The 13,326-nt window shown below is 41.8% G+C and overlaps 1 protein-coding gene across 6 annotated transcripts in view; it reads right to left on the bottom strand.

The window, feature by feature from the left end:
- Positions 1 to 11,733, bottom strand: part of NNT (nicotinamide nucleotide transhydrogenase) — a 101,346-nt gene extending 89,613 nt beyond the window's left edge. The window contains exons 1-3 of one of the 6 annotated variants that reach the window (XM_024246779.3): positions 11,516 to 11,733; positions 5,239 to 5,442; positions 1,477 to 1,706 (exon numbers count right to left, since the gene is read on the bottom strand). In XM_024246779.3, the coding sequence (XP_024102547.1) occupies positions 1,477 to 1,706; positions 5,239 to 5,389 (381 nt within the window). In that variant the 5' untranslated portion in view covers positions 5,390 to 5,442; positions 11,516 to 11,733. 6 annotated transcript variants of the gene reach the window in all.
- Positions 11,734 to 13,326: the final 1,593 nt, after the last annotated feature.

Genomic DNA, 13,326 nt, shown 5'->3' with positions numbered 1-13,326 from the left:
ACACCTTTGTCTGCTATTCCCATTTCAGTTGTTCATCTGGTGATGCATATGTTTCTAGGTTCTGGACTTTAATTAAGGCTCTCTGACAAGGTCTACTTTTCCTCCAAGAAAATCTATAACATAGATTTAGTAAAAGTTAGAAAACAACTCTGAATTGATTCTACTGGCCCCTATCAAATGCTCAGCTGAGACCATTGTCATCTGAGTAAGTCAAGCCAATAGAATGTTTCCCTGAATGCACTCCTCAGGATATTAACAGTCTTGGCTCAAACGAGAGGCCCCCAAGATCAAGAAGTTTATTAATGCTAGTAGTACGTAAAGTCATATAATATTCTATGTTATAGGATTTCTGAGCACACCATTAACTACTTATATACATTGTGAATCCCTAAAAGGAACACATAGCACTTCCAAAATGTAAGCACACCCTTATAGGGCTTTTTCAAGGCATCTCAAAAGATGATCCCTAGAATATATATGAGAATGAATTATACTTTTCTTTTTTCTCTAAGTAATTTTACTATATATCTAGTTATATCACCAAGCATTTGTAAACTTAAACCTTTAAAAAGCTTTAGCTGAGTTACAGTTAACCCCCATGCCACAAATTTTACTATTAACTTTCAATAGCAAAAATTGGTTTTGTAACTTTAGCAAAAACCGCCTGTCAAGTGTTAGGATCCTGTCAAGTTATTCAGTGGGCTTTATGTAAGGAAATAAAAAAACTATGTGATTGATACCTCATAGAAATTAATGTAGAAAAAAGCTTGTATTTCCTGAAAAAATGAGTTACTTCCCTGTTTGCCTTGGTTGCAGGAGGCTTAGCATTTAATTTAATGCTCAACTCTAGTTATCAACTGTGCTAGACCCTTGATACAGTCTCTCCCCCTTTCCCTAAAGGATTTTTTATTTAATATTTTAATTCTCAAGTCATTTAGTATATAGATTTCTGTTATATATTACCTTAAGAACTTATTTTAGAGTAGGTAAAGCTACTCGCCACTCAGCCCAAAGCTGCTTTCTCCAAAATAGTCATGCCCTCTCTAGAAATAGCACGTATGTCAGTGTAAATCACTGTGCCTTCAGGTGTCAGAAGATCACTGAACATTCAGTCCCAGACTAAGTTCCATACCTTCTTTCCATTCTAGCAGTAAATGTTCACATGTGGGTATTCTGGATATATATGGACCATGTAGAACAAATTTTTCCTAGCCAATTAAAAGAAAATGTCCATATAGCAAATGTAAAAATAAAGATCACTTTTTCTATCCTTATGGTTAAACATAGATTATATTGTCTGATAAAAGTTTTACTGGAGCATGAAGAATATGACAACATGCAATCATTTCTTTGAGAAAAATACACTGTTTGAAAATAGGAAAAGGTGTAACTCCAGAGAAAGTAATTTAATTTTTCTATGAAAAGATTTCAAAAAGTCAGCATGCTGTAAATGGGAGAGGAAAAAGGAATAATTACTTTGACCACCAAATCAGAAGCCAGCACTTCCTTTGCCCCTTGGATTTGGGCACCTGCCGCTCTATAGTGATCATCTGAGAACTTGGAAGCTTCGCCCGCACCCGATTCCACGACAACATTAAAACCCTGCTTGACCAAGGTCTGAACGCCAGCAGGAGACAATGCCACTCGCTTCTCATTTTGGAATATCTCTCTGGGGACTCCAACAGTCAGTTGCTTATATGGAATTCCTACAAACAAGCAAAGGCAAAAAAAAATACATTTGGTAAAAAACAAACAAAAAATGTTCAAAAACAGATTTTAGAAAATTGAAAGAGGCAATCTTTTCTTCAAAGTATACCACACATGCAAGCTGCTGTTCAGAATGATGTTCCTGATTCATACTTATAATTCTTTGACTTTTTTGGTAGATGAGAATAAATTTCATGCCTACTCTTCTGAAACTTCTAAATATTTTATTTAATCAATTGGCTTTCTTCAAGGAACATAACAAGCTTAGTTGATGTGTAGGAGAAAAAAAATGGGTTTAGAGATCCCTCCACATGCTGACTCCACTCTTCAAACTAAGCCTCTTGGGTTATGGTCTCCTTGCCCTTACTTTTAACAAAAATGGAATTAGCTATTTTGAAGAACAACTGTATCCTAGACACTTTGATGGCCTGCCACACTCAAAGTTCCCTTCCAGGTAATTTGGCCACACACAATGCCTCATAAATTTCTAAGTGTTGTATCTTAAGACTCTACACACTCAGCCACTTAGACAAGGGATCAGCAACTGTGTCAAGGAACAATCATCTACAGGGCAGACGAGGAAAACTAGCAGCTGCACCTTATAAGGTGACTTAGACAGGAACTCTGTCCAAGGACACTCTATGTTGGCCAGTGACTACTCAACCCACTGGGTTCTCTCTCAAGGAGTTTGAATGGGAGACCCACAAAAAGGGACAAGGAGAGTAGATCACTGCAAATGTTATTTGTAAGCACAGCTATGAGGTAATCAAAGGGAGGACAGCAGTAACAGTGATAGAAACATCAGTAGTAGATATTTAAAGAGAGAAGACGGGTCACAGCCATGAATTCTACAAATAACATTCCACTTATCCAAGGAGTAGATGGGGGGTTTCTGGGCTCTCACACTTGCCAAGAATCCACATAGCAAACCCTCATCGCAAAATATAATCTGATGTGATTCTGTTCCTTGCAACCCAAAAAAGCCTATATAGTATAATCTTATATTTAGATATGGTTCAGACCATCTTTAGCTACAGGACATCAGTTTCTCCTGATGTTTTACTTAATATGCAGCATAAACATTTTTTAATGAAGAGTATCTGTTTCTATATAAGGTTTATTAAAGCTTAGGAAACCCATTCTTGCAACCTAAGATCTGAATATGTATAATTTCAAAATGAATGAAATTATCCCTACAGAGTAACTTATTAAGTAAGACCTTAGAGAAATTAAGTCAACCTAGACCTGAATTTGAACACTGTCTTAGATTCCACACTACCTATACAGTAATAAGTTACAGTACACAAAAGGCAAATAACGCTGAATCTTACTCCTTACTGGAAGGAGAGGGAGGAAAATAATAGAAAGCTGGCAAATATTTGGATTGACATACAAAGCTCAATCACATACACTTATCTCAAGTTCACTTATCTGACAACCTCAAATTGTCAGGCTTTACATGGCAAAAGCAAGGAAGCTACCAAAGATGACTGAAGCCATGTCAAAAGGATTTAGAAGCCAATTTGAAAGGGCTTCCACTGACCAAATAAGAGATAATTTGAGCACATACAAGGGACAGAGAAACTGGCTAAACAATACTAAGAGGATTCAATGAGCCAAACCTAGAATGTTGTAAATTCTACAGAGCAACAATGAAATTCTTCAGTATATTAAAAGGAAAAAAGAGAGGGGAACTTATAGATAAAAAGAGACAAAAGAGACATAGCAAATACAATGTGTGGACCCTGTTTGGATCATTCTTTGAACAAGCCAACTGTAAAGAAAAAGAGGGAGGAAGGAAGGAAGGAAGGAAGGAAGGAAGGAAGAAAGAAAGCAATTAAAAAATATGAATACTGATTGTAGCTGGAATTACTTACTACACTTTTCAATATGGTAATGAACTTATGGTTATATTAAGGAAAAAATAGACTCCTTATCTTTCAGAGACAAAAATAATTAGGAAATAGTGAAGAACCAGAAATTAAACAAAAATGTCTTATACATAATCAATATAGAGACCTTGACGTCCATGGATTTACTCACAAGGACAGTTTTCATGTCTTCAACAGTTATTTACCTTTATTTTATACACAATTTTATCACCAGGATAATCTGGCTTTCCAGAGCAGTTTAAAAGAAAGCATCTGAAGATAAAGTCGGAGGCTTGTAGGGACAGATACCCTGCCAATTGTGACTTGTCATCTGAGAACAAGAAAAGAGGCTATAAAATCTATTCAAGGCAGACATAAGATCTCAAAACACCTAGCAGTTTAGAGGTCCTTAATGAATTGACAAACAGTCTTACAAACTTAAAAAACAAAAGAGGGCATTATTCTAGGTGACAAAGGTTGCCCCCCAAAATATCCATCCTGTTCCTCCACCTTAAGAAGATGCCATTTTTAGCTGGGTACATTGCCATCTAGAATAAAAGACAAAATGTCCAAGTCTCCCTTACAGCTATAAACAGCTACATGTCTGAGTTCTGTACAGTGAGGTGAAGTGACAGAAGTACTGGGATGAAAGACTTTGAGCAAGACTGATGGCAAGACTGATGAAAGAGAAGTGACTTGCGGGCAACCCGCTCGGGTCCCCTTCCACTCTGTGGAAGATTTGTTCTTTCGCTCTTTGCAATAAATCTTGCTGCTGCTCAAAAAAAAAAAAAAAAAAGAAAGAAAGAAAGAAAGACAATTGACTTGGTTTAGAAGGGCCCCTTTTAGCCTCTCCTCCTTCTGGCCTGTACCCCAGAACAGAAGCAAGGAGACATTCTATCAGGGAAGGCCTTGTAGGCCACTGGAAGACTTCAGATCTTCCTCTGTAAGAGCTAGGAAGCAAGTGGCAAATTTTGAATTGAGGAGTGACATGATTGTACATTTTAAAAAGATTATTCTCACTGTCCTGTGCAGAACAGACTGTAGGGGGCAGAAGTAAAAAGCAGAGACCATTTAGAAGACTGGTGCATCAGTACAGGTGACAGATGACGATGGCTTGGACCAAGATGATAAAAGTAGCAATGGCAAGAAGAGGACAATTTGTAGATATGAGATAGAGCTGACCTATACCTACTAGGAGGATGTAGAATGACTCCAGGGTTTCTGACCTAAGCAACTGCAATCAAATTGCTACTAACTAAATTGGAAAGCATTAATGTAGACCAATTAATATACTTAATTCCTAATTCCTGAGCATAGATGAGCTGTATATGGTACAATTCTCAAATACTAACAAGGAATTAGAAAGGGCTTCTAGGAGAAATGGTTGTTATGAGCAATAGGCTCCAGGGACAACTCAAGTGGTTTATCTTTTTTGTTTGTTTGTTTTTTCTATTACCTTGTCTTCTCTGTAGCACTGGAAATTAGGAACGTCTATAGTACATGGAAAATACAAGATAGCACTTACTTGTTTTTTGTTTAAAATGATCACTCACAAGCACCAGGCCATAAAACTACATGGCTTTTCCTTTTATCGATCATCAGATCTATTAGTTCCTATGACTTGAAGGTTTCATTTACAATCACTGAAGTGAGACTTTACCTGGTTTTACAGGCGCTTTACACCACAGTTCTTGGTGAGTATGAAATGTTCGTAAAAAATCCTTCTTCACACGTAGACCCTTACAGGACCCCAAATTGCTAAGTAAAGGACATGAGCAGCCAGTCACTACTGTTTTCAATAGGTTTGCCATGTTGATATGAGTTCCCAATTTTCTGACTCCCCAGTTTCCTTGAAGGCAAATCACTAAGAAAAAAGAAAATAGGATGTTTATATGCCAAGAAAAAAACTATTTGTCTTTTAAACATGAAAAACATTTAAAAAATACTAATCTAAAGAGCTTGAAATATAACAGTTACATGTAAACATCTATAAAGAATTTATTTGCCAAGCTCCTTACTTATAGAAGATGCTCAAAATTCGTTTTCCAGTTCAGGCATTTAAAACTTGGAATCCATTTTCCCACTAAAATTGAAGTTCTAAACTCACTATTCAATTCCAAGCCTAGGTCATATAACCTATTTGATCCTGAATGTAGCTAGAAAGCTTAAATACACACACATATTGCTACAGAATCAAGTCATATCTTACATGAAAGTTATCTTCTAAGTCAGCATGTCCAGCAAAAAGTGCATGTAATTCAGTTACCTTTGAATTTCCCTTAAATTACCTAAAATACTGTACAGTATAATGGTGACTTACATTTAGCCACCAGATCATACCAAATACTCTGACATCCTATTCAGTGCAGCAGGATGCTTATCCGCTGAGACCTCTGAACTGAGGCTGACTGAGTGAGTGAACAAAAGATTCATGTTTGCCAAGTGCACCTCTCAAGAAAATTAAACATGCATGACACATGACTCTAAGAAAAGAAGAAAGAAAGAAAAATTCCATAGTATCTTTATCAAATAGGCTTGTGCTTGCAGATGTGGCCATAACTATGAACTCTTTTGTCAGTGGTTCTCACAAATGGCCACTTTTTGAGAGTTCTAACCAGGCTGCATGAAGTGTCACTGGGCGTTGCTGTTACTAAGGCTTCAGGAACTACCTCCACCACATTCCTCAGTGGATCCCCAGGGATGCATGAAAGGCACTCCCACTGTCCCCATAATTCCCAGTGGTCCTGCATACCTTTCTCTTCTTTCTTTCAAGAATGGAAAGAAGCCAGGCACGGTGGCTTATGCCTGTAATCCCAGCACTTTGGGAGGCCAAGGTGAGCAGATCACGAGGTTAGGAGTTCAAGACCAGCCTGACCAACATGGTGAAACCCCGTTTCTACTAAAAGTATAAAAATTAGCCGGCCCTGGTGGCTGGCGCCTGTAATCCTGGCTACTCGGGAGGCTGAAGCAGGAGAATCGGTTGAACCTGGGAGGTGGAGGTTGCAGTGAGCCAAGATTGCGCCACTGCACTCCAGCCTGGGTGACAGAGCTAGACGCCATCTCAAAAAAAAAAAAAAAGAATAGAAAGAAGCCGAGGACTTAGAATTTTATCAGCCAAACTCAGCTAACACCGCTAACTCTGCCTGTAAGTTCTGCTGTATCACGTGGACCCTCACAGAACTGAGCACCTGATCCTAGCAGGCTCCGTAAATGTTCTTCCAGACTCCAGAGGGAGAAAAACTTAGCTCATTTCTAATTTCAGAACTGCTACCACTGGCCAGGCATGGTGGCTCATGCCTGTAATCCTAGCACTTTGGGAGGCGTTGCCTGAGTTCAGCAGTTCAAGACCAGCCTGGGCAACATGGCAAAACCTCGTCTCTACTAAAAATACAAAAAATTAGCCAGGCGTTGTTATGCACGTCCGTGTGAAGAGACTACCAAACAGGCTTTGTGTGAGCAATAAGGCTGTTTGTTTTCACTTGGGTGCAAGTGGGCTGAGTCCGAAAAGAAAGTCAGCAAAGACAGATAGGGGTGGGGCAGTTTTATAGGATTTGGGTAGGTGGTGGAAAATTACAGTTAAAGGAGGTTTTCTCTTGCATTCAGTGGTGGGGGTCACAAGGTGCTCAGTGGGGAGCTCCTGAGACTCATTGTCCAGAGAAGGAATGTCACAAGGTCAATTGATCAGTTAGGGTGGGGCACAAACAAATCACAATGGTGGAATGTCATCAGTTAAGGCAGGAACTGGCCATTTTCACTTCTTTTGTGGTTCTTCAGTTGCTTCAGGCCATCTGGATGTATACGTGCAGGTCACAGGGGTTATGATGGCTTAGCTTGGGCTCAGAGTCCTGACAGGAGTGATGGTGCGCACCTGTAGTCCCAGCTACTCATGAGGCTGAGGCACCAGAATCGCTTGAACTTGGGAGGCGAAGGTTGCAGTGAGCCGAGATCATGCCACTACACTCCAGCTTGCCAGCCTGCCAGCCTGGGCGAGAGAGCAAGACTCTGTCTCAAAAAAAAAAAAAAAAAAAAAACCTCCTACCTCCACAACTCCCTGAAGAAACATCTTTAAAATACCAGAAATCAGCACTGGTAATGGAAATTTTTAATCCAGGGAGCATTTATTCATAAGATGCCCCTTAATTCAACAAATATATACCAAGGGCAGAGTTTTGCCATTAAGAAGCACTTGCAGAATCAAACTGGAATTTTCCTGGAGATAAGAAGTCAACAAATAACACTACAAAGTAGAGTAACAGAGTAACACAAGCTCAGAGTCCTTTGAAGGATCAAAGAATGAGACTGTGTCCTCTTTTAGAGCTCAGAAAAGGAAGGGAAAGCTGTTTGAGATGAAGAGAATCAAATGAAAAATAGCTAAGGAAGAAAGAATGCAAGATGTGTTTTGGCATGCAGTTAAAAATATGTATGAATAATTATTTGCATTTGGACAGACAGCTTTACATGTTCAAAGTGTTTCCACATATCATGTCATTTCATTTCAGTCCTAAAGTATTCTCAAGTCTCAAAAATACCCTACTCATTCATTCATGGGTCACATCTAGAGTTATCATGGCTGAGAATAAAGAGAAAATTAGTTCAAAATTCAGCTACACATTCAAAACCTCTACCGAATCTATGCCAAGAACTAAGGGAGATGCAAAGATGTGTAAAAGATTATTCTTGTCTTGAGTGAAATTTTTTTTCCCCACCATTACTGAGTGACCTACTCCTATCCCAACCTCCCCACTTACCTATGTTTCTCTTCTTAGATCATCCCAACTCCCCAACAACTACCATTTTTATAGGGCTGACAAAGAGTTCCCAGACCTCATCAGCAAAAGAGTGACCTGAGCTTTAATAGAGTCCTGTATTGTCCAAATTCGCCACTCACTTACTGTTCGACCTGAACCTCCCCCTGCCTCAGTTAGCTCAACTATAAAAAGAGCACAGGTTTCAAAGGCCATTTTAGTCTCTAGAAATTTTATGATTAGATGAGACTTTGTTATGCTATAAAACTGAAGTCCTATTTCATGGCGGGAAATCTGGAAAATTTGTTCCTTCTAGTTGGAAAATGGTAATCTGATGTTCAGCAGATCCCTGGCAGGGGCATCAGACATCAGTAGGGCCAAAGCCTTCATAGGCCAATTTCTGTGAAAAATTCCACTTGATTCAACTGTGAACATACAGGGCAGAGATCAGGAGGTCATTTCTTGGCAAGAGCAATACATATCATTAAGTCTAAACCAAATACAAATGGCCCTGAAAGATAGAGAATATTTAAACTATCTTATCATTGGCCTGTACAGGTTCATACAAAAGATAATACTCCATCTTAATCATCACATTTGCCTCCATCTTCACTGTAAAGCTCTCATTCATCCATGTGCTCCTGTGGCTTTGAAGCAATAAGAAAAAAACTTTATAACTCAAAATTAGGGGAAAAAAGCATAACTTTTTAAGCATTGCTTTCATATGTATGTTTAATGTAACTTATATGGGTTATTTCCCCTATTATTAGATAGTAAAATCCTTGAGGGCAAGCACCCAACCTAAAGAGGGACCACAGATATTTAAGAGAGTCAGCTCTGGATCTGTGGATTGGAAGCCCCCACTCTACAACTTATTGGCTGTGTGACCTTGGGAAGTCACTTAACTTCTCTGTACTTAATTTCCTCATCTTTAAAAGGGGGAATAATAGCACCCAGCCAGGGTGGTGGCTCACACCTATAATGCCATCTCTTTGGGAGGCTAGTGGGGAGGACCGCTTGAAGCCAAGAATTCAAGACTAGCCTGGGCAACACAGTGAGACCCCCATTGCTGAAAAAAAAAAATTAATTAGCAGGGCATGGTGGTGCAAGCCTGAAGTCCCAGCTACTTGGGAGTCTGAGGCGGAAGAATCACTTGAGCCCAGGAGTTCCAGGCTGCAGTGAGCCATGATTGTGCCACTGTACTCCAGCTTGGACAACAGAGCAAGACTTGAAAAAATACAATAACAGCACCTACCTCTCAGGGTTGTTGCCAGGATTGAGAATATCTTTATGAGCTGTTATATTCACTTTGGTATTACTCTCCCCCAGTGCTTTGCACAACGCAGAGACTTTCAGTATTTTTGACTGAATGAATAGGGCTAGGTGACCTTAAGCCTAAGTACCTATTGAGCACATTTTCCAAGGATTTTCAGAAAATTTCCTTTGAAAAGGAAATGTTTGTGTAGCCTTGTAGAAAACTGATTCTATCACCAAGGTAAGCCGCCTAAGCGCACCTGCTGGAAAGAAGGTGATCCTAAACTGCCTGTTAATAAAAAGTCAAGGTTTGCAAATAAAAGGGGTGCAATGAAGAAAAGGGGCACACTTTAAATAAGAAGAGTAGGTAGGCACCTAAGCCCCACGCGCTGCTCCGAATAAGTCTGTCCCACAAGACTCCTGACAAACAGACCACCTAAGGACTGGCCAGCGCCACAGGGTGAATAAAGGACACCGGCAACCATAAACAAGTCACGCTTTTAAAAGCGAGACATACCAGCAAGGACACAATACCCTACTGAGCCAGCTTCGGCTGGCAGGCGCCGTGACCTCACCCAAAGCCACCGGTGTCACGGCTACTGCCACCGGTGCCGCCCCTTGCTCGGCAACTAACTGCCACCCGCTGGCATCTGCACGAGACCGCTATTTATAACCTCCCTAGGAAGCCGATTGGCCACGGCTGCAAATAGTCATTCCGGCTGTTGAGTTTGAACTAGCTCTGCCCAGGTCGCCCTCTCCGCTGTCTCTTCCTCCTCACCAGCCTAGGCCCCAGAAACTTGTACCCACCACCGCCAGACCGCCCCGACTCACACTCACAATTTGTGCTAGCAATCTCCTATGTCCCCAGCCGGACACCCTCTCCGAACTCCCTCAAGGGTCAAGCACACCTCAGGGGCATCCAGCTGCCACCTCTCTGGGTGAACCGCCCATCGAAAGTCCTCTATGACCTCCCTCTCCACCACCCCCGATCTTGAGGGCCGAAATGACCCCGTACGACTCTCGCTGTCCCCCAAAGCTGCAAATATCTGCACCTGCACAGCTGCCGCCTCGTTCCCTGCCCTCTGTGGGGACCCAGTTCCCAAATCCACCAGCCCACTCCCTTCGACATCGCCCCAGCAGGAGACGAGAAAGGGATCCCAAGAGGCACGGTTCTTCTTCCCCACCTAAGCCTGCGGCCTGCGGACACCCCAGTGCACCCTGCGCCCACCCCAGTGCACCCTGCGCCCGGGACACCGCCGACCCCGCCCCACTTTGCTCTTTGACAGGTCTCTCTCCCGGCGAGGGCCATGGTCTTCTGGGAAGGCCTGAGCCCCCTTCCCAGCTGCGCCCTAGGCGCGCGCCCCGGCTGCCGCACCCGCCGGTGCCGTCGCGCTCACCTGGGCCGGGAGGCTGACAGCCTTGGGCTGTGTCCTGCGGGCCGCGAGGGGACGTCGCGCTGGCAGACCCGGGCTTGGGCCCCGCGGCGCTGCGCCTCCAACCCGGAAGAACAGCCCCAACTCCGCGGCGGCGGGCGGCCACGTGACTGCAGCTCCGCTCCCACCTCGGCGGGCGCCCCTTACCCGCCCAGGCTTTCTTCCCGCCAGGCCCCCTCCACCCGATCGCCGCGCGCTCTCCGAACCAAAAGGCGACCTCACGAAATGCCCCTTTGAGCTCAAAGGCTAGTTACCCCCAGGGGCCCTTCCACTCTCGAGGACAGGCAAAACCTCTTTGTCTCTGCTTCGGCCCGCGGCCCCCAGCCCAGCCTCCGCGCTTTCGCTCCGCCAGTCCTTGTCAATCAAACCTGATGCCAAACGCGGCAGCTGAAGTTTTCAGGGACACATTTGCTTCTCCCCTTGAAGAACCAATTACAAAGCCTGATTTCCTCTCTGGGGTCCCATCAGAACAAAGAAACAGGTAATATAACTCCACTCCGGGTACCTGCCTTTCCTCCAGCTCGCTAGGAAAAATCAGAACTTCTGTAACAGGAGAGGACCCAAGGGAAAGGGGCAGGCGGAGAAGGGTTGGTGAAGGGCGGGAATGGGGGCGTTGATTTTCCATTCTGGCAGGAGAGGTGGAGTTAAATTCCTCAGAAACGATGTCCAGGCTTGAAAAGTAACACACATCTCCGTGCTTGTCTTCCAACATCAGAGCCAGCCTAGAGGAAGCTGGCTAGTGTCACTGCTAGTACGAATATCCCCGAGGCTGGAAAGCATCTGGGTGGAGGTTGTGAGCTTTCCAGACCAGGCCTCGGCTGTTTTTGTAAAACTATTAACCGTAATGACCTAGTCGTTCTTTTCACACAGTTCTGTTACTTATTCTGCAGGTGTATTCTGACTAAAAGTGGGAGGAATAAAAAATAGAGTGTAAAATGGTTCACTTGCCCAAAACTTAATAATCATGAAGTGTCAGTAACGTCATTTCTTTCTATTAATTGAAATTTTGATACAAGAAAAATAATTATGAATCTAAAAGGCATAAGCAGAACAGGTATTCCATAACTTTAAAAAGAAATGAGCTGCAGGGAAACCCTTAGTTTGAGAACTTGTCTTGTGATTAACCTACACAGAAGGTCATTCAACTAATGGATTCCCACTGCAGTCCAAACTCACAGACAGGAAATGACACAGCCCCATATTTTAAAATAATAATGAGCCGTGGCAAGTGTGACCATAGGGACGGTTTCCAGACACTGAAGGTACAATGAAGTGGGATTAGTAATGGATAAGGATTTTAAACTAAGTTATTGATTTAAAACTTTTGGTAGGAGTCAGGAGTTGCTGCTTTGTCTTTTAGGGATTAATAATTCGTGGTTCCCAACTGGGGCAATTTAGTTCCGAGGGATATTTGGCAATGTCTAGAGACATTTTGGTTGTCACAACTGGAGAGGGGACCTACCTGATGGGTTGGGGCCAGGGATATTACTGAACACCTCACACTGCACAGCCCCTCAAGATGAAGCATTATCCAGCCCCAAATGTCAATAGTGCTGAGGCTGAAAAATCCTGGCTTAAATTAATGCTCAGTACATTATTTAATTTGACTTGCTTAAAAGTTTATATCACATGAAAACAAACTCAAAGATAACATACTGTTTTTCACTTTTGAAAATCATGAATGGTAGGCATATGATAATTTTAATAACAAGCATATGATTATTTTATTCTGCTTACTTGTACAACATAATTTGGGTGCCATTTCTTTGGGTGAAAACATTTGTCATTTGGAATGCTGTTTCAGTCCCTAAGCTTCTACGTATAATTACAGCATATTATTCATAAACGGAGTCCCCAATGAAAATAGGATTAAGTTCCAAAAGTTTGCTTTTAGGTTAGTTGCTTCTAAGTCTTAGACACTGTCTTGAATAAAATTTTTGTAGAGATTTGATATTCCTTATTAAGTTTTGAGGGCCTTTCCCACTCTGACATCTATTCTTTCCTCCCTGACTATCCTGACCTGCAAACTCTCATCTTAAAATAGTACCTCTCACATATGTGTAAGTTTTCATTACAGATTGTTCTATTATTGAATAATTTTTAAAATATTTAAAAATTAGGATAAACATCAAAATTTAAACCCTTTGAAGTTTAGGAGTTTTTGTAGTCACAAATGCTTAAAAATAGTTTTTAATAATTAGAGTTCTAATCTATCAGAAGCAAAAAGGATGAAACATGTACAAGACTATAATATAACATTTGGATCTGCTTTAAAGCCTAAAAACCAGAGAGGTGCCCAGTAGCCAAAAATCAAAA

The sequence above is a fragment of the Pongo abelii genome, chromosome 4 (assembly GCF_028885655.2).
Source record: "Pongo abelii isolate AG06213 chromosome 4, NHGRI_mPonAbe1-v2.0_pri, whole genome shotgun sequence".
Taxonomy (NCBI): Eukaryota; Metazoa; Chordata; class Mammalia; order Primates; family Hominidae; genus Pongo; species Pongo abelii.
This window is presented reverse-complemented; position numbering and strand designations above follow the sequence as displayed.